Genomic DNA, 23,699 nt, shown 5'->3' on the forward strand with positions numbered 1-23,699 from the left:
CAGTGCTGGGTTGTCTTAAACATAAACGAGGTAAGGCAGCGCCTGCAGCTGTCACCAGCAGGGGTCAGCACAGAGCAATGTATTGAAAATTCTAATTGCTACCTTTTGCTGAGGGCGTTTTACATAGAACGGCATGCAAAAATGCAGTTTTGCCAATGGGTGGATAGTACTTGCATTGCCTATGCTCTAATTTAATAACTTCTCCGATCGATGCTAAATCATCATGCAAAAAAATAAACAAACAAGCATTGTAACAGCGAGTGCTTAATTTGTGCTGGTGTTCGGCACCGGTACTTAATTCTGAACAGAGGAACTTATTAATGGAAGTTCACCACATGGTAGCGCTGTCTGTCTATTTCTGAAACGAGGATATCAATTTAACGGTTACATATACATAAAAAATTATTAATAGGGAGTGTTTATACTGGCATTTGCAAGCAATGTCAATTCCAGTTGGTTATGCATGCTGCTCTTGCCTCCTAGGCAATACCGAGGGCCGCAGCACTTAAGAGTTTTCCAGACTAAGCACTGACCATAATATGATTTTTCTCCTTTGATTTCATATGTTTCTCAGTCCTGTACGGTTGTAAGTATTGATCCAAGGAAGTCTAAATCACTTTCAATTAAATGGGCTAAGTTCTTCTGTGGAATACACTGCTAGTTACAAATTGGAATCTTGCTTTTCTCAGTATTTAATTTGTAAAATAATAAGTGCTCAAAGAGCTGCTCAGAAGCTCGAGGCCTGCGCTATTAAATACCAATGTTGCACGGGCTTGATTCCGACTCTTGTCTCGTTCATCCACTAACAGACAACCCCAGCCTCTCTATCTCACTCTTTCGAGTTCTTTCTCATGCTTGCTGCTTGCTTTTTTTGTCAGTGTATTTTCATCCTTCTTTCCTCTGTTTGTGTTTTTCACACACACACACACACACACACACCCACACACACACACACACCCACACACACACACACACTCTCACTCTCACACACTTAAAAAAACGAGAGGTTACAGAGACGTTATAGTTAAGCTGATATTTCACTCGTACAAAACCAGAGAAATTGAGCAATTATAGTTAGCTGAGCTAACTATATATAACTCGTGCTTCCATAATGCACTGATTATGACCTCACATCATGATCTGTCAAATGGGTGCGAGAAAAAAGGGTGGGGGTGTTGTACAAAAAAAAATGTGTTTCACATGTTATTTCCCATAGAGATTTTAGACACAACTTCAGCCCGAACCGCTGAACGAAATTACAACAAATTTGGCAGGGAGGATACTCTTGGTCCAGAGAGCATTCTTTTGGTTATTTGTTGTAAATCTGTTACGTAGTTTTCGAGATAATAAAGGAAATCCAAATTTATATATCTGGGCGGACCCTAAGCACAGATCTTATGGTGAGATCTGATTGGTTGTCAGCACTTCAATCAGAAAGTGATGGCAGCCCTCTTTGGACCAACATACATGATAACACCCCATTGAAATGCATTGTAGTGAATGGCAGATTTTCAGGGTCACAAAAAGGATTATGTATAAAGGGTGATAATAGATTTTATTTACAGTATACATCATTTGTTAAGGTGATTTTACCCTGTGAAAAAGCCTTCTGCTGGGATTTCTTGAATCATGTTTGAGAGAAAACAGTTTTTTCATGATTTTTTCATATAGGTTATGGAAAGTGCTCCAGAACCTAAAATAAGAGCATGTTTTCATAAAATTCACATTATCTTTCTCAGCCATAGGCGAATGAAGTCTTGCATTCTCAGTAAAGTACATACTTACAACAGGAGCAGCCAGTCCGTTGATTCCCTTGTGTTCTACTGCAGCCTCCCAGAGTAGTCTAAAGAACAACTAGATCACTAACAGTCTTGTTTATGACAAAAATGTGGCACACCTGAAACCATCTTGATTTAATCAAATTGATAAATCTTAAAAGATTTATTTAGAAAGGAACAAAGTGAGCGGTTCATTTTGTCCTAGAAATTATGGTTAGTGCTGTAGAAAGAAACTTAGGACATGTTTTAAGTGAGTTCTCGAATATCTTCCTGTAGTGCTTCAAAAGAAGCAACCTGTCAGTTGATTCCCTCTGCAGCCTCCTTGAGTGTTCTAAATAACAACTAGAGCCCTAACATTCTTACTTAGGACAAAAGTGTGGCACACCTGAAGCCATCTTGATTGAATCAACTTGGTAAAACTTAAAACATTAATTTTGAAAGGAAAAAAGGAGAAGTTTTGTTTTTTGTAGAAATTATGGCTAGTGCTGTAGAATGAAAAATTAGAACATGTTTTAAGTGAGTTCTGAAATATTTTTCTCTTCTATTTCATTAAAACATTCTGACGTGTTGACTGAAACATGAACTATCAACACAACCAGTAGACTGCCAGTTAACTCCCTGGTGATCAGCAGTATACTACAGTGTTCTAATGGGCAACTAGAGTGCAACCATTCAAACTATATGCCAAAAGTCTGGCACTTCTGACTGAAAGCATTTTTTACTGAGAGTACTGCAGTAAATGAAGAGATTAGGGAGCCTAATAACTAATACATCTCCCAAAAAGGCCAACAGAGAGAAAAGAGCTGCAATGTAGCCCAAGTATAGTCAAATACCAGAAGTGTGCAAAGCACTTAATTTTTTTGCTTTTGTGCAGTTTCATATAGTGAAGACTTGACCCGAACCAATTGGAGTGCTTTACATAAGCATCAGTTACATTTCCCAAGGACACATTCCTTTTAGGCTTTAGGAATGAGGAGATTAAGTTAATGTCCCAAAAACATAGGCTGTGGCGCTGACGCCTAAACTCAAACCTGGCTCCCCAGTTGCAAAATCTGCAGCTTTGGCCATAATGCCACATTCTTCCCCCTAAGTGCAACATATAATCAAGTGGATAAAAAAAAATCAAGATAACAAATAATTTAAAAGTGCTTTGTCACTATTTAAGAACTCAGAAAATATATCCTCATTTTAGTTTATAGAGCACTTACCTTAATTTTTACGGGAAAGAGATCCTCTCATTTTTTTAAAATTCTATAGGAAATGCTTTAGGAATTAGTTTTGATTACATCAAGATGAAGTCAGACGTGTAACACTTATAATAAACTAGAAGCCCGTCCCGACCTTGTCCGGGAGCAATCACGCTTCAGGGCCCACGCCCGCCCGGCCCCCACCCACCCCAACATTGTCAATGGGTCCCCCGGAGTAGCAGCCTGTCCCGACCTTGGCTTTAGGGCCCCCGCCCGCCTCGACATTGTCCGTGGGTCCCCCAGAGCCTTACCTCATCCGCCGCACCTCCCCACGCTCCTGAGTTCACTGGTTCGCCGCTCCTCGCCGCTCCTCCCCTCTCCTCCCCGCCTGTCCGCCACTCCTCTCCGCTCCTCCCAGCCTGTCCGCCGCTCCTCACCGCTCCTCCCCGCCTGTCCGCAAGCTCTTCCACGCGCTCATGTCCGCCGCTCCTCCTCGCGCTCCTGGACGTCGCTCCTCCCCGCGCTCCTGATGTCAGCACGCACGTCGCGGCCGGCGCTACTTCCATGAGACTACTTTTTTTCTCGTAAATTTTTTAAATAACGTATATTTTTTAAATTTATATAGCCTATGTCCATCTGCACACCCTGACAATTTCAACGATGTATTCGGTGTGTGGATTGGCGCTGTGGTTTTCGAGTTTACCCGCCTCAAAGGTTCAAAGTGCTTCCTTTACAATAGTAGTATAGATATAGAATGCTAGCAATCTAGTTGCTCATTAGAGTACTGTAGGGAGGCAGGTGTCAGAGGCACAGACTCAGATAATTGAGGGCAGGGAGGAGGGTGAAAAGCCAACAAGTTGACTACGCTGGCCAGGTGGGAGGGGTAGTGGCAGCACAACTGACCATGGAGGGCAAAGGAAAGGGGGACAGAGGCAACAAAACGACCACGCCGGACATGCAAGAGAAGCTGTAGCAATATAATAGTAGCAATAGTAGGACAGAAGGAAGAGGCAGTGGCAGTACAACCATACATACCAACAGACCCAATTCAGACTGGAAACTCCTGATGTTGTTAATCTCAAAAGGGAGTTATTTTATCTTTTTCCTGCCTAAAATCTCCTCTTTTTCTATGTAAGTCAATGAGTTAAATCAATTCCCCAGGTTTTCCCCCCAACATCTCCCTCTTAACAAGTTAAAAATGTTGGCAAGTATTGTACATTGCATCACGGAGGGATGGGGTAGGGACATGGACTTAGATAACAGAGGGCAGGAGGGAGAATGGCAGCAGCATCATACTGACCTTACAGGGCAGGCTTCAGGGGTTGCAGCAGCACAGTATACCACACAGGCAAGCGGGAAGGCAGTGCAGCTCAACAGACCATGGAACACAACATGGAGGGGCCAGACATGCACAAAGGACCATGGAGCAAAGAAGGGATGGGTAGGGGCTGGGCACCAGCCAGCGAGGACATGGGAAGGGGCTTCGCAACAGACCATGCGGGATAGGCAGATTGCAGCACAACAGGGCATGAAGGGCAGAAGAGAGTGCCTGCAAGATGAACCATGGAAACAGGAGGCAGGGGATAGTGGCTTGGAACTCGGGACAAGTAGGGTGAAGGTGGCAGGGACAGGTGGCAGTCATCTGGTCATGCTAGACAGGTGGAAGATGCAGTGGCAGCTCAACAGAACACTCAGGGTAGATAGGAGGTCCATGGAACATGGTGAGCTAAAAGGAGGGAGCTGGGGTAAGCACACTGACATCGGAGGGTGGGAGAAGTAGGGTAGGGGCTGCAAGCTAAGCACAGAGGCTCAGCAGGAGGGCAATGATTGGGCATGGAATTGGGCAATGGAGGGCAGGAGGAGTAGACAGGGACATCAAGCTAAATGGAGGACAGGGGCAGTACATCAGACCATGCAGGGCAGGAGGAAGGGGGCTGATGCGTGGACTCAGACAACTGAAAGTAAGGAGGAGGTGGATGGGCTGCAAGCTAACTGTTACTGGCCGGCGGGAAGGGTAGTGGCAGAACAAAGGCTACACAGGTTTGTAATGAAGTAGCAGGGGCATGCACTTGGACTATGAATGGCAAAGAGGATGGTGATCAGGAGCAGCAAGCTTGGATGAGAGCAGCACAATGCCAGGCCAGGCCCTGTATCCAATTTCCGACCCCCCACCCCCATGCATTGCAATGGACATTTTACTTAATGTTAAAAAAACTGGAAATTCACTTAATAAACAAAGATTACAGGGACACTACAGTTAGGAAATAGAATTTTTTTTTAAATCTTAGAAATTCATAAAAAAAACGAAGGTTACATGGACATTATAATTAGGTTCAGTTTTACATGCTCAAAACCATAGAAATCCAGTTGTTATAATTAGTTATTTCAAGTAATTATAACTTGTGCCCTCATGTAACTATAACTTGCGCCCTCGCCATGCACTGCTAATTACCACAGATATTAGATCACTCATGATATCTTCTATGTCATCATTGATAATATCACTGTAACCTTTGCAGTAAAATTATTCATGAGAAAACTGGGCATGGCGCGGGCGCAAGTTATAGCTACTTTAGGGCACGAGTTATAGTTACTTGAAATAACTTTAACTATAACAGCTGAATTTCTGTGGTTTTGTGCATGTAAAATCTGAACCTGACTATAACGTCCCTGTAACCTTAGGACTTTTGGTGAATATATGTGTATATATATAGATAGATAGATAGATAGATAGATAGATAGATAGATAGATAGATATACGGTTGCCACTCAGTAGTTATAGTTAGGTCAGCGTTTCCATAGGAAACACATTTTTTTTGTTGCTAATAACTTTGCCATTGTTTGACAAATCTCCACAGAACCTTCAAAACAAGTGCTCTTTTTTGCCTAGTTTGTGCATCAGAAGTTTCGGGGTGATCCGTCAAGTGGGGGCTGAGAAAAAAGGGGAGCTCCAAAATGCAAAATCTCCATGGATTCTCCATAGACTTCTTTGATAAGGGCTATAGCAAAAGTTGTTGAACGGAATTACATCAAATTTTTCAGGACGCTAGATCATAGTCCACAGATTGTGCTCATTGTGATTTGGTGTAAACCTGTTCAGTAATTTTGTAGAATTTAAGGATGAAGAATATTTGTATATCTGGACGGTTGGGTCAGCAAGAGATTTGAGAGACTCTAGCGGGTGGGCCAGTTCGAAAAAAGTGTTCTGATTGTCACAAGGAGCTTTATTTCCCTTAAGCCAATTTGCTCCTGTGGGAATCCGACTCCCCCCGGAGCGAGCACTCTGATTGGCTGCCAGCAACATTATTCTCAAGTCCATTACAGTTCCAGGAAACTTAGTCCTCTGTCCTTAAGTTTAAAAAAAATAGATATAAGAGGGCAGGGAAGGGATACCCTGCCTTCCTAGGCCCCATGTGGGACCCAGAGGGAAAGGGCAACTATATAAATAAATCAGCAATTTTTGTCATGATCCTGTGGGCCCGCATTGTGTTATTAAGGGGAGCGAGGGCATGTGGGCTCCTTTCCTGAGCAATGTTAGGCCCCTGGGACTCCATCCCCAGGGAAACCAATTCATTAACATGGGGGTGCCCCCCCCCCCCCTCCCAGAGCTATTGTAGGCCTCAGGGAGCTCACCCCGGGGCTGAAATATTCTAAAATGGGGAGTGGGCCTTGCAGCCCCATCTCCCCAAGCCTTTAAAAGGACCTTGAGACCCATCCACCAGGGTTTCTATTTACATTAAGGGGGAGAGGGTGCATGGCCTCACTACACTGTGCATGCCAAAGGCTGTTTGCGGTGTGGGGTTAGTAGCCTGCTGGGGGTTTGGCCACAGGGCCTGGCAGGAGGTCATGTCCTGTGGCCAACCCCCGGCAAAATATTATTTTATATCATTAAAAAAAATCTACATATTCACTGAAAAAAACAAAGGTTAAAGAAGCGTTATAGTTAGATGTGATAAAAAGATCTCTTTTTGTTTAAAAAAAACCTTAGAAATTCGCCAAAACATACAAAGGTTAAAGTAATGTTATAGTTAGGTGAATATGTTAGTGACAACATTAATTTTATCTAAATAAACCACAGAAATTCATCAGTTATAGTTAACTAGTAGTTATAGTTAGTTGACCCCGCCATGAACTGCTTATGCAATCACGTATTAAATCACTCATGACATGTTCTTTGACATCATTTATGACATCTCAAATGATATTATCGATGATCCACTTGAAAATCTTGCGTAGTGTTCACAGGTTGTGGACACATGATAAGTAGACCACATTGATCTGTCTGCTCATGGAACGGTTGGTATCCTGGGTGATCCAGAGGTTCTTTGCATGGTCTGCAGTGGTGGGTGTGGGGCCAAGTTCAGAGGGCCAACAAGAAGCATAGCAGAGTGAGCAGTTGTTGCAGAAGATTAGGACTTTGGTTTTGTCTGTGTTGAGCTGGAGGCAGTTGTTTTTCTTCCAAGTAGTGACATTGCTTATGCAGTTGGTGAAGTTTGCTTTGGCAGTGTTGGTTGAGTCAGTAAGCAAGAGGATGAGCTGTGTGTCATTAGTGTAGGATACTATTGTTGAGACCGTGGGCTCTGATAATGTCTGCAAGGGAGATAATGTAGATTTTGAATAGTGTTTGGCTGAGCAATGATTCATGATGGACTCTGCTGATGGGTTTCTTGGGTTCTAAGGTGTAGATGGGAAGTCTAACTCATTGAGTTCTGTCTGTGAGGAAGGAGGATATTCTCTTGAGGGCCAGTCTTCAGATACCCAAGTGCCAAAGCTTTGTGATTAGTATCTTGTGGGAGACCGTATTGAAAGCTACAGAGAGGTCGAGGAGGATGAGTGCGGACACTTCTCCTCAGTCGAGGATGCTTGTGATGTAATTGGTGGCCACAATAAGGGCTGTCTCTGTGCTGTGGGTGGTGCAAAAGCCTGATTGAGAACTGTCTAAGAGTTGACGGAGTTCTGGGTGGTCTGCGAGTTGGGTATTGATGGCTTCCTCCATGACTTTAGCTGGAAAAGGCAGGAGTGAGATGGGTTGTTAACTGTGGAGGGTGTTGGGATCCGCTGTTGGTTTCTTTAATAGGGCATCGAATTCCGCATTTTTCCAGCAAGACTGGAAGGTGGCAGTGGTTATTGAGGTGTTGATGATGGCGATGAGCATAGGGGAGATGATGGTTATTCAAAGGTTGTGTAGTTAGTAGAAGCATGGATCTGAGCGGTCGTGAGTGGATGTCCTTAATCAGGGAAGTGGTTTCTTCACTCGAGAGGGGCTTCCAATTGCTTAGCTGCTGTTTGGCATTGAAAAAGGTGTGTGGCTGGTTTGTGGAGTTCGTATCGATATGCTGTGGGTCAAATGTTTTGTAGATGTTGACAATCTTCTGTACGAAGAAGTTTGAGAGGTTGTTGCAGGGTGCTTGGGATTGGATTATATTGTTGGCAGCTGCGGGATTGGAGAACTCCTTGACGATGGAGAAGAGCTCTCTGCCAATTTTGAAGCTGGCTTTGAGTCCGAGAATTAGGGCCTTTTTCTTTGAATTTTGTAGTTGTTGATGGTAGGGGTTGAGGGCGGCTTTGTATGTGGATCTTGCAGTGGTGTTTTGTCAAGTCTCCATTTTCTCCCAAGTTGTTTGCAGTGGCGCTTGGACTCCCTGAGGTCGTTAGTGTATAAACTGGGTCATTTGTTGTTTGTGTAGGTCTTGTTCCTTGTGGGAGCGGTGTGGTTGGCACAGTCGGTGATGCATTTATTGAAGAGCCCAGTGTTGACATTGAGGTTCCCGGTGTGGTTGGGTGGGCGTTTCTGTAGGGTCTGTGTACAGTTTTCTTTGGATATTTTGCCCTAGTCTCTTAATAGTGCTTTGTTTTTTTTGTGGGATGGTTTGGTGGGCAGGTATCTGAAAATGTATGATGTAGTGGTCAGACTCTGTGAGCGAGGTTATGTGGGTGGTGGTGATCTGGTTGCTGAGGAGAAAATAGGTATGAGTGTGTGGCTTGCTGTGAGGGTTGGTCCTTGTTAAGCTGCGTGAGTCCAAGGTTGCTGAGACTGTGGAGGAGGGTCATGGAGTTAGGGCCTGTGGTGTCTTGCAGGTGCAAATTGAGGTCATTGAGGAGGATGTAGTTATTTGATCTAATGTAGGGGGGAGCGATGAAGTCTGCTATGTGGTTGCAGACTTTTCCGCTCGAGGACTGGGGGATGGTAGGTGAGGGATCCCTTAAGGGTGGCATTGTAGTCCATTTGTATTTTGCGGGGGAGGTGTTTCATGAGGTTGGTTCCCGAGTCCTTGGAGATGGTGCAGTCAATAGTGTTTTAGTAGATGAACACGAGTCCTCCGCCTGGTTTGTGGGTTCGGTCCTGGTGTATGATTTCATAGGCAGGTGGTGTGGTTGCAAATATGTCCGGGTTGGAGGCTGAGTTGAGCCATGTTTTGGTCAGAAAGAGAAGGTTCTATTGAGGAAGCCCCAGATATCGGTGGAGTATTTCTCGAGGGATCGGATGTTTGGGAGCATGGCGGACAGTTGCTGTGGGCTGGTGTTGGCTTGCGTCAGTTGTTTGGAGGTGGTGATGTCAGCGTCTGAGGTGTCGTAGGTAAAATCATTATCAGTGCAGGAGAAATATCCTACCATGGTGCTGGGAAATGCACGGAAGCAGCATGTTTGTGAGTGTGTGTTGTTGAGGTCGCAGTGGATTGCTGAGTAGTAGTGGCGGCATTCGTTGGCTCTGGGTGCGACTGCGGGTGTAGTTTTGCTTTGGATGGTCATGGGACTAGGGTTCCTGGTCCCGGGCGTGGTCCAGGCGCAGACAGTCTTGCTCTTTTGTAACTGAATTTCTGTAAACGTGTGCTCTAATCCAAAGAAATTCCACCTGCTGCAGACAGAATCCCACCCCAAACCCCATTCATATTCCATCATGCACCCAAGTCAGTGGGATTGGGTCCCAGCCTTTTCAGGACAACTTGGAATAACATAGAGGAGTCGGCCTGGTTTGAATTCTCCCTTGTACCTTTATTAACGGGTTATGAACCCTGAGTTTCATCTTCCCTTCACTTTTCAACAGGAACCGTACAATTGGCTGGGATCTGGACATTATCAAATACATTGGCAATACATGTTATTTATGTTACTACACAGCAACAAATACCAGCAATGCATGCAGAAAAACATGTTTCCATAAACCTGATGTTTTGACTATTGGCTTACCCTCTTCATTAACATAGAGATTGTTCTGCAAGCAAACTTCTCCCAAATAGTTAATCCAAGCTTGTTCTCTGCAGACAACACCTAGCACTGTATATCTGCTTGCTCTCTATGTCTAACTGACTGGAAGCCAAACATCCAAAATGTAGGCTCTGACAGCAAACACCAACAACAAATGCTTAGACTACAACTATGCCCAGTGCTTCCACATCTTAGAAGCTTGTTCACTAGTGAAATCCCTTGTACCTCTCTATGACACTTTGTCCCCCCATCTCTTCTTAATTTGAATCCTTGTAATCTTTAGATGCATTTTTGCTTCCTGCCTCAAACAGCTTAAAAATAGGAATCTGAGCCCTCGGTCTGCCATGACACAATTACTATAACATGCAGTCTTGGGATTATTACCAACTGACCCCATGTTCTTGAACTTGCCCCCAAATTCTTGGTTGCACCGAGATGGTGAATAACTGTGCTATGTAGCACCATCTAAAGACCACCCTCTTTTTGTAAAGGCAACCACTCACAGTACAGATCGCACAAACCTGAAGCCAGAACCCCACACCCCTGCACCCTTCTTCAAGTACTACTGCTGAAAAACCATTATAATAAATCGCATGTTATAACCATTTTCTGAACACTGCACACTAGCACAACATCACCAGTGTGCTAAAAGCATTATATTCTGGTTAAAATATAATAATATGCCTACTGTTTTCCAACAGAGCTGTTGTACCAGGAATACAGGGACAAGTCCACCCTGCATCAGATTGAAACACGGCGGCAACAGGATGCATACGGTCAAGCGCCACCTATCCAGCTCTCCTCAGATGACTCAGTGAGTCAGGTGGAAGCCTCACCCCTGAATTCTCAAGGAACTCAAAGCCCACTTCCTCCCAGCCGACTCCTCAGCTCCAACACTGGCTCCGGCTTCAACCTTTGGCAAGACCTCCCAGAGATCCGGAGCAGCAGGGTCTTGGACATCCTCAAACCAGAAGAAGTCAAACTGCAGGAGGTAAAGGGAGCTTATTTATTCTGCGGTTAATGTACAATGTAACTATATCAAACAACTTAATTTTTTAATATTTCAAAGAGTTTTATTGAAGACCTTTCATAATACAGTACAGTGGTAATGCGAGGGGCAATACAGGTGAGATACAAGCGCCTTTGTGGCTACAATAGGCATCACCACAGGATTGGCTGATCTGAGGATGGTTACCCAGTTGATCCAGCTCCTAAAGGTCGCCTTGCCTGTGTTCTTCCAGTTCGCTAATATTGTTTTTACTGCCACTGTGAGTAGGAGGTCAACCAGTTCCCTGTCTTCCTTGGATTCTAGATCTGGGGCCAGGAATGCGGTAGCTAGCCCTTCGAGTCCCTGCTGTATGTCCCTCTCTACTAATGTATTCATGAGATCATTCACTTTGCTCCAAAAAGACCTGACTTTCGAGCATTCGTAGATGAGGTGGGCAAGATCACCTTTTGCTTTGTGCGGTATTCCAGAGGGACTTTGTTCAGAGGGTCATTTTTATCTGTCACAGTATTCATATTGAACAGTCATTTTTGTTCTCCTTTGGATCAGAATTTCTGCCCACCTTTCTCTAGAACAACGGTTCTTAACCACTTTACTTCCATGGAACCCCCACTGAATCCTTACTGGAATCCGGGGACCTCCACTGATGCTTTATGGGCAGCTGGGGACCCCTGGCCCAAGCAATTTCTGGGACTTGATCTTTAAATACAAAAACAACTTGATACCAAACAATTGCTCAAATAGTGAAACCTTTTGTTTAATTTAACATCAAAGATATTTTCAAGATTACTTCTTTATTTCTATATACTTTATTAATTTGAAAGTAGCCAGTTTAACATTATTTAATTTTGTAACATAGTCACGGATCCCGTGAGTAGGCCTTGCGGCCCCAGCGGTCCTAGTACCACAGGTTAGGTACTACTGCCCTGGAGCATGACACATACAGAGTATATTATGCGACTGCCACAATATTTTTGTAGGACTTAACCATTGTTTATGACCTGTGATCTTGGTGAATGTTGTTAAGCTGGCATATTATCCATGATTAGTACTATTCGCTAGCAAGGTGTAAATATGGAACATTATTTACCTCAAGTAATACTCCAACATACTTCATTTCCTGGCACTGATTTCTGAGGGGCATTGTCACCTGACACTGTTTATTGATGAGCATTATTTTTTGCCACAATATTACGGAGAATAATTATTGTTCAGCACAGTATTTCTGTGGATCATTTTTTTGCCACTACAATATTCCTTGGAGGGGGGCATTTGTATAGGGGACCACATATCTAGGAAGCATTGCCCGTCTGGAAGAGGGTTTTGGATAGCTTTTTGTGTCCAGTAGAGTATTTCTGAAGTCATTGATCCCCCAGCACATGAGTTATGAGCATTGTGGTACATATTCTCTTGGCGCAGTATTACTACAGGATATTGTTATTTGACGTAACTAAAACTTGAGGGTCAATGTTTCTACTAAAAGCAGAATGGGTTTTTTCGTGTTTGCCATTCAACCACAAACCACTATTTTGCTCTGTGGGCGATCATTTGGAAATTCCTGGAAATGAACTTACCGTATTTTCCGGCGTATAAGACGACTTTTTAACCCCTTAAAATTTTCTGGAAAGTCGGGGGTCGTCTTATACGCCGGGTACAAAATGTTAAGGTATGTTTTCATGCGCTTTTTCATAGCGAGGACTTCACTCGAAGGTGTCAGACCGCTTCACAATAGGAAATAACAAGAAACAACACACCTTATGTTAAAAAAATACAGCCACCGGCACTGGCAACGTCCACACCCAGCCCCCGTGCCATGAATTGTGCAAGTATCGACATCGAGCGTTTTTTTTTTCATAGCGAGGACTTCACTCGAAGGTGTCAGACCGCTTCACAATAGGAAATACCGTATGTAACAAGAAACAACACACCTTATGTTAAAAAATACAGCCACCGGCCCTGGCAACGTCCACACCCAGGCCCCGCGCCATGAAGTATCGAAAGCGAGCGTTTTTTTCATAGCAAGGACTTCACTCGAAGGTGTCAAACCACTTCACAAGCGAGCAAATGGCGCCATGAGTCTTACCTCGACTGCCGCTGCCGCTGTACACGCGCCTCCAACCGCTTGCACATCCCCAGGCAGACGAGGCAACAGGACGAGGCAGCAGGACGTCCGAAATACGGTATATGGTAACGGGCAGCCAGCGCCGAAGATGGCAGCGCCCGGTGTGTTGACACGTTTGGCACGTTTGGCACGTTTTGGCACGCGCCCCTCTCTGCTTGACATGGGCGTGGGCATAGAAAGGGGACTGTAGAATGTTCCCGAATGTTACCGAAGGCAGTAGAGCACTTGCCGTGATTGGCTGGTTGTTGCGAAGAGGAAAGGCAGTCTGGTGAGCACATGCCGTATTTGCGTGTGGTGTTGAAGACAGTCTCTGCACCTGTTCATACTGTACAGCACCAGTACATCCAGTGCAAATGGCAGACAGTGAAGAACCCGGCAAGGCTCCAGCCGCGCATCCAGTGCAAATGGCTGGCAGTCAAGAACCCAGCAAGGCTCCAGGAGTGGCAAGAAGAAGGAAATATGAAGCCAGTTACAAACTTAAAGTTGTGGATTTTGCCACGGAACATAATAACTGTGCTGCTGCAAGACAATATGGAGTGACAGAAAAGATGGTTCGGGCCTGGAGAGCAAATGAGAAAGCATTACGGAGTATGCCAAGGGGCAAGTGTGCATTAAGAAGAGGCACCCCACATTGTCCAGAACTCGAAAAGCATGTAGCAGACATGGTGGCCGAGCATCGGCAAAGCGGTTATGTCGTGACCCGAAATAAAATCCGATTGGTTGCACTTCAGTGGGCCAAATCTAATCCAGATCTCAGCCACAGATTTAAGGCCACTGTATCCTGGTGTACCAGATTCATGGGAAGGCATAATCTGGTATTGCGGCAAAAGACAAAAATTGCCCAGAAATTACCTGCGGATCTTGATGCCAAAATGCATAGCTTCCATCGCTACGTTATTAGGCTACGCAATGAACATGGCTATGCGCTAAGTAGCATCGGAAATATGGATGAAATTCCAATGAATTTCGATATGATTGCCAACAAAACTGTCCATCAAAAAGGCGAAAAGACAATTTTAATAAAAACAACAGGACATGAGAAGTCCAGTTTCACAGTGGTACTAGCATGCACAGCTGATGGCGCAAAGCTGAGACCAATGGTTATTTTCAAAAGAAAAACAATGACGAAACTCAAGTTCCCTGTTGGTTGTTTTGTGCATGTGAATGAGAAAGGATGGATGGATGAAGAAGGGGTAAAGCTATGGCTTGATAATGTATGGAGCAGGCGACCAGGTGGACTTCTATAAAGACGTAGTCTACTGGTGTGGGATATGTTCAGGGCTCATTTAACTCCAAGCACCAAGCAAAGGCTGGCAAGAATAAAAACAGATGCTGCAGTTATACCTGGAGGATTGACATCGTTGGTGCAGCCACTGGATGTGTGCCTAAACAAGCCATTTAAAGATCGCATCCGAGAACAGTGGAATGAGTGGATGGTTAGCGGTGAAAAAACATTCACAAAAGGAGGAAACATGCGTGCTCCACAGTTGGATGTTTTGTGCACCTTTGTTATAAAGGCCTGGAACGACATTGATGCAAAAACTGTAATAAAGTCTTTCAAGAAGTGTGGCATATCAAATTCATTAGATGGTATGGAGGACGACTATTTGTGGGAAGGTGAAGAGGATGCCGAAGAAGAGACCACATCATCTGATACGGAATTGGTACCAGATCCATACGATGACTGCCTTACAGATGTACCACAAGATCTCATTGACTTACTTATGAGATCAGATGACGAAGAGGAGGATTTTGAAGGCTTTTAAAGGGAACGTTGTAAATCCTGTAGAAATCCCTTGGATTTATGGAAGGTTATGGGAAGTTTAATCCACTTGCACTGTTTCATGCACTAATTTATGTTTACCGTAACGTACCGGTATATTCAGAAGTGACAGTTTTTCATATGGTTCTAAATAAAAATATTGCGAGTAAAGCAAGATTGTTTATACAACCAATTTGTTTGAGTTCAGTCTTTGAGTTTGTAAAATAAACGCTTAGGTAACACTGTCCACTGATAAAGCCTTACTGCTCACCCACAGGAGGAGGACTAGACTAATACGGTAAGTTCAAAATACTGGTACATTCTCGGAATGGCTATGCAGGACTGCGTTGGACTGCGCTGGAAGTGGGGGTCGTCTTATACGGCGAGTATAGCACAAAACCTAAAATTTTTCAGGCAAAGTAGGGGGTCGTCTTATACGCCGGGTCGTCTTATACGCCGGAAAATACGGTACTTGAGGCTCTGTTGTTGTTTTATCGATTACTGGACAGCTTTTGATACAGTACATAGGGAAATATTATTGAGTAAACCTGCTGCCTGGGTGCTCCCCTCAGACCTCCTTAGGGGTTTTCAAACCTTACATACAGACAATTGGGCTCAGATCGTCCTAGATAAATCAGGCAGGCTATCTTAGAAAATCCCCATTAGCAACTGCATTTGGCAGACGGGTTGTCTTAGTCCCCTTGCTTTTAAGCCTATTTTTGGCCAACCTCCCAACATCTTTAAACCAAGTAAAGTTCTTCTCTCCAAAAGCAGGGAATCAGCAAATTTCTTGCCAGCTTTATGCAGACGACTTGGTGCTACTGGAATATACCCCAGTGGGCCTGCAGAGGAAATTACACTCCTTTGAAGCATACACTAAGAATAATCAGTTGATGATTAAGTTAAAGAAAAACAAGGTTTTGGTGTTTGGGGAAAAAGTGAAAAGCTTCATATGGTTTCTATATGCTCAGGAGGTGGAAACAAGTACATTCTTCTAAGTATTTAGGCCTCATCTTCAAAAAGAACCCAAAATGGGACCAACATATGAATAGCATTAAGCAGAGATCTTTTTTACAAGCTAGCTGTTTGTCTAGATTTAACTGGAAATATGTAGGGTTGGCTCTTACTCCTTTGATGAAGTATTATGAAGGGAAAATACCCCCTTTGGGGCTGTACGGTGCAGAGGTATTTTCTCTTGACTCCTCCTGTGAGTGGGACTGGTTGGAGGGGGTGGACTTTAGGAGTCTTCTGTCGCTCCCGCCAGGTACTATGGTTCAGGGCATAAGAAGGGACTTGAACCAAACTGCTTGGAATTTGTCGCCATCCTCCCGAGCTTTAGGTTCTTCTATAAGCTCTTGAATGACTGTGAAGTGGTTAAGGTTTCCAGACTTTGATGGGCCGAGGTCCAAGGTAGCGAAAGAAAGTGGGCTAGGGAAGTGAGAAAAAGGCTACGGGCTCTAGAGAATTAGCATCTAGAGCACAGCACAATTATAACCTAGTGTCGAACTTTCCGAGTAAACAAGCTCTGAAAGAGTCTGCGGCAAAGGTTGCATTGTTTTTTAATTGAGGTACCTGAGAAAGTAACAATGTTTTCTATGTTTCTTTCCTTCATTATTGTTTTTTAGGTTACTTGACTGAGCCTGTTAGCATTATCAATAGGACGACATATATGTAAGTGAATTACTTACCTAGGGTGCTCTGATTTAGAGTTACCTCCTTCACCTGGTCCTGATGAAACCCGCTGAATCGTCTAGGCAACTAATGGCTGAAACATGTTGACCAAAACCACTAGATGTGTAGGACTACTACCTCATCCTATAACATCGCTCTTGTTTTAACCTTATCCCTGTCCCCCTTTAACCTTTATTAAATTCACCTTTTGGGACTGGAGATCATTTTAATTCACTCACAAATTCTTTCTGTCCTAGAAAAGGAAGGGTTTTTTCCCACCTGGAGAGCGGGACACTTAGGTGGAATAAGACCCTATGATGATGCTACCCTCAAAATCACCCTAGTAGAGACAATATATACTACTTCTGTGGCTGAATATGTGAATGAGGGTCTTTAATTGAGACCTACATACATTTTTCAGCACCTATGCATACCTTTTTTTTAATCTTTACATCCGAGATGGCCAGGTCACTGTCAGTACAGACGACATGCATTTAGTGACACTTATGGCTGACAGAGTATTGTTCTTATTGGGTACATTATAAGGATTTGTTTCTGAGCAACCTTGGAGGTCAAGTAAAATAACATTAGCAACAAAAGGCATATGTGTTCTAAAACTAAGCTACAAGCAACGAGGGAGATAGGCCCTCATTTAGCCATGTAAAATAAAAAATGAGAATATACTCGATGCATATATAGTGAACAATTAAAGTATGTCATTTACGTGGGCGGTAAAAGCCTGGCTCCCGTTTACCAATAATACTGTCACTCCAGTGTTCCAACAATAAGAAGTAAAGCCATCCATTTGCAATTCCATATGTCACATAATAAAATTGCTTTTAAGCCAGAGTGCACTTGGTGAGGCGTGGATGTGGATGGGGCAGCATACAGGAGATTGAGCACAAGAACGCATGCACTCCCGCGAACGGCAGACAGAAAAAGGCAGTTCCTGATGTCATCTGTGGAAGGATACAAGTCTTCTTATCTAAGGGTGGTTGGAGGGTACAAGTCTTCATATCAAAGGGTGGTAAAGAGACTATGTACAAACAGAAGAAGAGAAAGGAATGCTATTGAAGCAAGCAACTGATCTGAACAAGAAAGTACAGTCTTTAGCAAGGGGCTAATTCAAATCCCACTATAAGTATTGGCGCTGTATACAATAAGTCTTTCAACAACAGACTGCTAAAATCTGTCTGGGCCCTCTTTCCGGTCCTTCACTGTGTAACGCGGAGTTTGGAATGCTCCGCAAACTCCGCGAGCGGAGCTGAGTTCACCGCCTTAGGTACGGTATACAGTTGGAGCGCACATATTTCAAGGTCCTCTCATATGCAACGATCAGGGAAAAAGAGACTTGGTGAAAAAAACATATGTGCCTAGGATCACACAATCTGGTCAAATAGGGAAGTAGGAATTGACACCAGATTTCCTGGTTTCACATTGTGCAATTCAGCCTGCATATGGGTATTTCTTCTCTATTTAACACCAAAGATCCCAACTGCAGCACTTACAGCTGCCGAATCCAAGCCTGAGATCCCCCATACTGTTCATACATTTCGACATGCTCACATCGTCTCTGTTGGTGAGTCCATCTGTAAAAGATCACTGTAGAGCTATCAGTCTTTGACCACTATCTTCCTATTTTTACCCTACCTTTCTTTACCTTTCTGGCAGCCTTTGCTGATGTTGCTACTGTTTCTTGAAGGAAATGCTTTATATTTCCTGTGCCCAACATGCTCTTGATGCACTCACCCTTCCCTTCATGAAGATGCCAAACAGGTAAGGAGGTACCTGCCCTCCGGAATAAGCAGAGCCGCTCTTACTCTTCCTAATAACTAGGCCCTGCCTTTTTTTTTAGTTCTGTATTAAAATTTTCTGATCAACATACATATTATACCTAGTCACATGTAACTGAACATTATATGTAGTATCCTTTGCACGGATGCTGGTTCCCTGCTTACACAGGTACACATGCAACCATGAGTAATGTAAGCCTTTCGTTTGTGATCGCTCCCAACTATGAACCTTGTGTTAACCTCAACACAACAAAGGAAAACATGATGCATATAAAGGATCATTTACATATAACCTTACCCCCTTTCTTAAGTGTACTGGGTTTATCCTGTAAACCAGTTTTTAACCCCACTGGGCACCATGGAATCTTGGTGCAACCTCTAGTGCCACCTTCATAACCCTTGTCAGCCTAGTTTGCCTTTGCCATCTGAATCTTGGAATCCATCTGGCCCTCCTACGTCCAGCAATCCCTGGACTGTGTAACTCTACTGTGGTCCACAGCTGCCATGGCCTGTGACAACTCTGTGATCCTCGGCAGGCAGTGGAAGCCAGGACGTATGTGCGCACATGTTGGCTTTGTACACAAATACACCATGATACAGCAGGAACATTATACTTCCTAAAGCACCATTATGAGACACATTTTATATACTAACTAGCTTACCCGTCGCGCGTTGCTGCGATCTCAGAAGAAAGGAAATTTAAGGAAACTTGTTATGATAACATTCAATTTACATTGTGTCATTTTTATTGAAACGTATTCATTTTAATATGGAAAACATTTTAAAGTGTTTTTTTTATTCTGTTTATTTGAGTGCTTGTGGATACACAGTATTTTTTGTTTTTCCGTCTGGTGCATACACGAATAAATCAGAAGGTTTTCCGACGCCTGAGCTGGCCACATACAGTTGTCCATGTGAGAAGCACGGATTCTCCAAATCTAGTCCACACACTTGCAGCGATTGTCCTTGTGCTTTGTTGATGGTCATTGCAAAAGCGAGTCGCACCCGAAACTGTAAACGTTCAGTATTGGAAAGATTATGAGGGCCCTGGGGGACCGGGAGGCCGATATTTAACAAATTGTTCCTTTTTTTTTTGCCAGAAACGTTCGCGGGAGTGTTCTCAACAACTTTTAACAATTTTTTTTTTTACCAGAAACCTTTGCGGGAGTGTACTCAACAACTTCCCAAAGTTTCATGCCGATCGCATGAATGGTGTAGTAATGCATAAAGGACAAACCGACAGACATACATTCGTTTTTGTTATGTATATAGATTGTAATCGTCACATTTTGTCCTCTTTCTAGCCTCATCTTTGAAATTCAAGTCCTTCTTGCTTGGCTAACATCCTTGGCCTAGCTTTGTCCCTTAAAAGCGGCATCTTACTAAATTTCCCACCCTGAAAGTGTGTGCCAACACATAAGGCGCGTAGAGGCCAATCTGTGTATGTTCCCATTATGCAAGGAATGAAAGGCGAGCCAGAGCAGCACATCATTCCTTCCCCTTCTCCCTCCGACCTCAGCACACACAAGTCTGCAGAACGGGTGTCTCCTTTGTCATGGTGAAGGCACGGGGAGGCAGTTGTGATTGGACCTAAAAATCTATGTCACCATCTCTGGCAGCATAGAAAAAACCCACAACAGTAAGAAAGCACCTTTTTGTTTGACACATTATTTGATATGCGCTCAGGGTGATTACTGGATATTTCTAGCAAGCCTTGATAGCATTTTACCCAGGTGTTGAGTCTTTTTATAGGATGTGCTGCCTTTTTATTATCCTGTTTAATTCCATTAACGGCAACCATGAATAATTTCAGTCCTCTTTAGCAGCCAGTGTCTGCATGCAAATAAGTCCATTATAGAAATCTTGCTTGAAGACATTGCTCATAAAGTCGTAAGTGCCTCTTTAATGGAAGCATTGTGATTGATTGCAAAGAACTATTGAATTTTACTTGTTTAATTGTTTGAAATGGACGGCATATTGCTTTGCTGACCGATTTAGCGTGTTCTTTTTTCCCGTTACAAAAATTAGTTTGGACCTTTGATATTTTTGTCTTTTTTTAAATGTTGTACCCAAATTTGTTTCTTTTTTTGCTAAACATAAGGACGTGCCAAATAAATCTGAAATCCGATTATTTCCATGTTATTTATGGTTGAACGCAAATTCAAAATTTGCAAACATACGTGACAAGAATTTTCAATTCTAATAAGGAAACAGAGGCGAGGATTATTCTTCTAATTTCTTTACTGATAATTTTCTCAGCAGCTAATAAAAATATAGAAACCAAATATACTTTAATACCCATGAATACACTCTGTGTCACATGACCAACCATAGAGAGTATCCCTATATAAACTCTAGTCCTGAATACAGCATCCTCTTTCTTTGACAAACATTAAACAGTTAAGTCCAAAAAACAACAACTTGATCCTGAAGAAACATCTGTAACGTAGAAGAAACCTCTCCTAGCCGAGATAACTTGCAGCCCAACGGGAATCCTTAGAGCAGACTTGGTTCTTGAACCAATGTGTCACGGTCTCTTCTGTGAAAACGCGAAGAGCTTCCAAAAACATAGACCATCGTGCTCTACTTGAGATCAGCTCCTGAAATGAAAAGGATAAGGCCGTAACATCGTTCGCCCTCTGATACCTTATCAAAACATCAGAAAGGGAAGGGAAACCTAGGAACATATATGCAGTATGAATACTCAAAAACCATACAATGAAATTTACAAAAACAGTGCAAAATGCAGTACATGTCTCTGGGTTGGATAATCCTCGCTTCTGTGTCCTTAATAGAACTGAAAATTCTTGTCTCTGATTATGCTTGATTATGATTGTTTAAAGCTTAGCCACCACTATTGATGCCACATTCACAATAGGTTTATAGTAAAAGGATTTAAACGTTGTTTCAGATGACCAATCTGCTGCATTCATAATATCTGCTAGGCTGCCCCTACAGAAAAAACCTTAGATGCCATAGCTCCTCAAGCTGAATGTGCTCCTAATTTCGAGACATCAAAACCTGCTACGCTCATGACCCAACATACCCATCTGGACAAGAGAGCTGGAGTCACTGGGCGAAAGGGTTTTTGTAGGGCAATCAACAATTGACCCCTCATGTCTTGCCGAAATTCAGTGGTACTCACCTCATAATCTTTTATACATTGTACTACACACAGTTTAGGGTTGTGAGGGAAAGCTGGATAAGCTATTGAAAAGGTATTACACTTAGTACGTTTTGTAATTACAAAAGTCACACCCTCTGGGGAAAACCTATGACCTGCTAGATCTAAAGCACAGACATCTGAGAACCTTTTGCATGACACTAGGCAGAGTAGCATAGTCAATTTAACGGAAAGCTGTTTTCTTGACAGATATTTATTGGAAGGCCTAGCCTCCAAGAATCTCAGAACGGAGGACACATCCGATAACTCTGAATATTTGAGACAAGGGGGTTTCACCATCCGGATACCCCAGAGCAGTTTACATATCAAAGGATGCTTTTCTGATGGTTTGCCATGCACTGACACGTGACCTGCTGAGATGGCGGACCGGAAATTATTAACTGTTCTATAGGTTAGCCCGAAGCCCCGATGGAAGCTAGAAAGTTTACAATGGAGACATGTGCTTTAGTGGGATCCATATCCTGTTGAGAGCACCAACTACACCATTGTTTCCAAGCCAAAGAATATTGCTTGTGTGTGTTAGATGACAATGCTTTGCTGATAAATCTGACAGTGTCTCGCGAAAGGCCTGGGATCTTCATTTGCATTGTACATAAGATTCTGCTAAGGGTCCCCCATTCTACATTCCATCATCTCCCCTTACTACCCCAGTTGAGCCTTACACTCAGGAAATAAACGCATGGCAGTAGTCCCTAGAATATACAGGTCTAGGAGTGGGGGAAGACAATTCTCCTACATTGCTTCCAAGAGCTGGAATGCTCTTCCAATCCACATTAGTTTGGAGGAAGACCTTATGTCCTTCCGCAAACAGCTGAACACATTTTTGTTCCCGGTCATCTAAAGCCGCTCATCTGGGTGGGTTCAGTTCCTAGCGCTGGGAGACCTTCGGGTAGCCATGCGCTTTACGAGTGCCAATTCATTCATTCATTCATTCTGCTGTCCCTGAAACTCACCATGCTACTAGAAGGAGCTGCCCTGATTCTATCAAAGGATGCAGAGCCTTCAGAGGATCCAGCAACAGGTTACACCACTTTGGAAGACGGATCAGCACAGCACAAAGCATCTTCAGAAGTACTGGGAACCATACTTGCACTCTCCATAGTGGAGTGATCAGAATCAACTCTGATTGATGTTGTCTGGTTCATACCAGAACCCTGGAAATCATCACGAATGGCGGGATGGCATAACATAGAGACGTCGGCCAGACCTGTAGAAACGCATCCTTGGCAAGAGCTTCCGGATCCGTATGCCAGCTGTAAAATGCTGGGAGTTGCCTGTTGAGACGTGATGCGAACAGGTCTATCTGACAGGGGCCCCAAAGCTGGTTCAGTGACTGGAAAATCCGTGGATGGAGTCTCCAGTCGCTGGAATTCCGTAGGTTTTAGGAATGCCAATCGGCTGTCTCGCTGCAGCCCAGAAGGTTCTTTGCTATCACCAAAAGTTTGTTCTGAAGACAAAAGTGCCAAAAATCCTTGGCAATCTATGCTAGAATTCAGGATTTTTTCCCCCTCTAGCTTGTTTACATAGTGTATCGCTGACACGTTCTCCATGGGAAGCTTGATACAACAGCTCATCTTTCGGAGGAAAGGCAGCGGATCGCAAAGGAGCCTGTCAGGAGTTCCAGGCAATTGATATGTAACGCAAGTTCTTCCCGTGACCAGCGGCCGCCCGTGGTAATTCAGCCGCAGCGGGTTCCCAAACCCCACCGGCTGCATCGGATTCAATCAGTACATCCGGGGTAGAGCCGAAGAGGGCTCGACCTTTCCAGGCCTCCATGTAGTTCAGCCACCACAACATCTCCAACCTCGCCTCCTCTGAAAGAGGAATCTGATCTGAGTATCCGAGGCCTTTCTGGAGATGTCGAATTTCTAGCCGTTGAAGTGCCCGGTAGTGAAATGGACCCAGGAAGGTCTCATGAATTGAGGAAGCTAACAGCACCACGATCTGGGCTACAGATCTCAATGACACGCCCTGTTTGCGCAAAATCACC

At 43.7% G+C, this 23,699-nt stretch overlaps 1 protein-coding gene across 3 annotated transcripts in view; it reads left to right on the plus strand.

Moving 5' to 3' along the window:
- Window positions 1-23,699, plus strand: part of NGEF (neuronal guanine nucleotide exchange factor) — a 917,586-nt gene that overhangs the window by 416,488 nt on the left and 477,399 nt on the right. For all 3 annotated transcript variants that reach the window (XM_086943849.1, XM_086943850.1, XM_086943848.1), the window contains one exon: window positions 10,873-11,162. In XM_086943849.1, coding sequence (XP_086799975.1) covers window positions 10,873-11,162 — 290 coding nt within the window. The remainder of the gene's footprint in view (window positions 1-10,872; window positions 11,163-23,699) is intronic.

Source organism: Lissotriton vulgaris, chromosome 11 (genome assembly GCF_964263255.1).
Source record: "Lissotriton vulgaris chromosome 11, aLisVul1.2, whole genome shotgun sequence".
Classification (NCBI taxonomy): Eukaryota; Metazoa; Chordata; class Amphibia; order Caudata; family Salamandridae; genus Lissotriton; species Lissotriton vulgaris.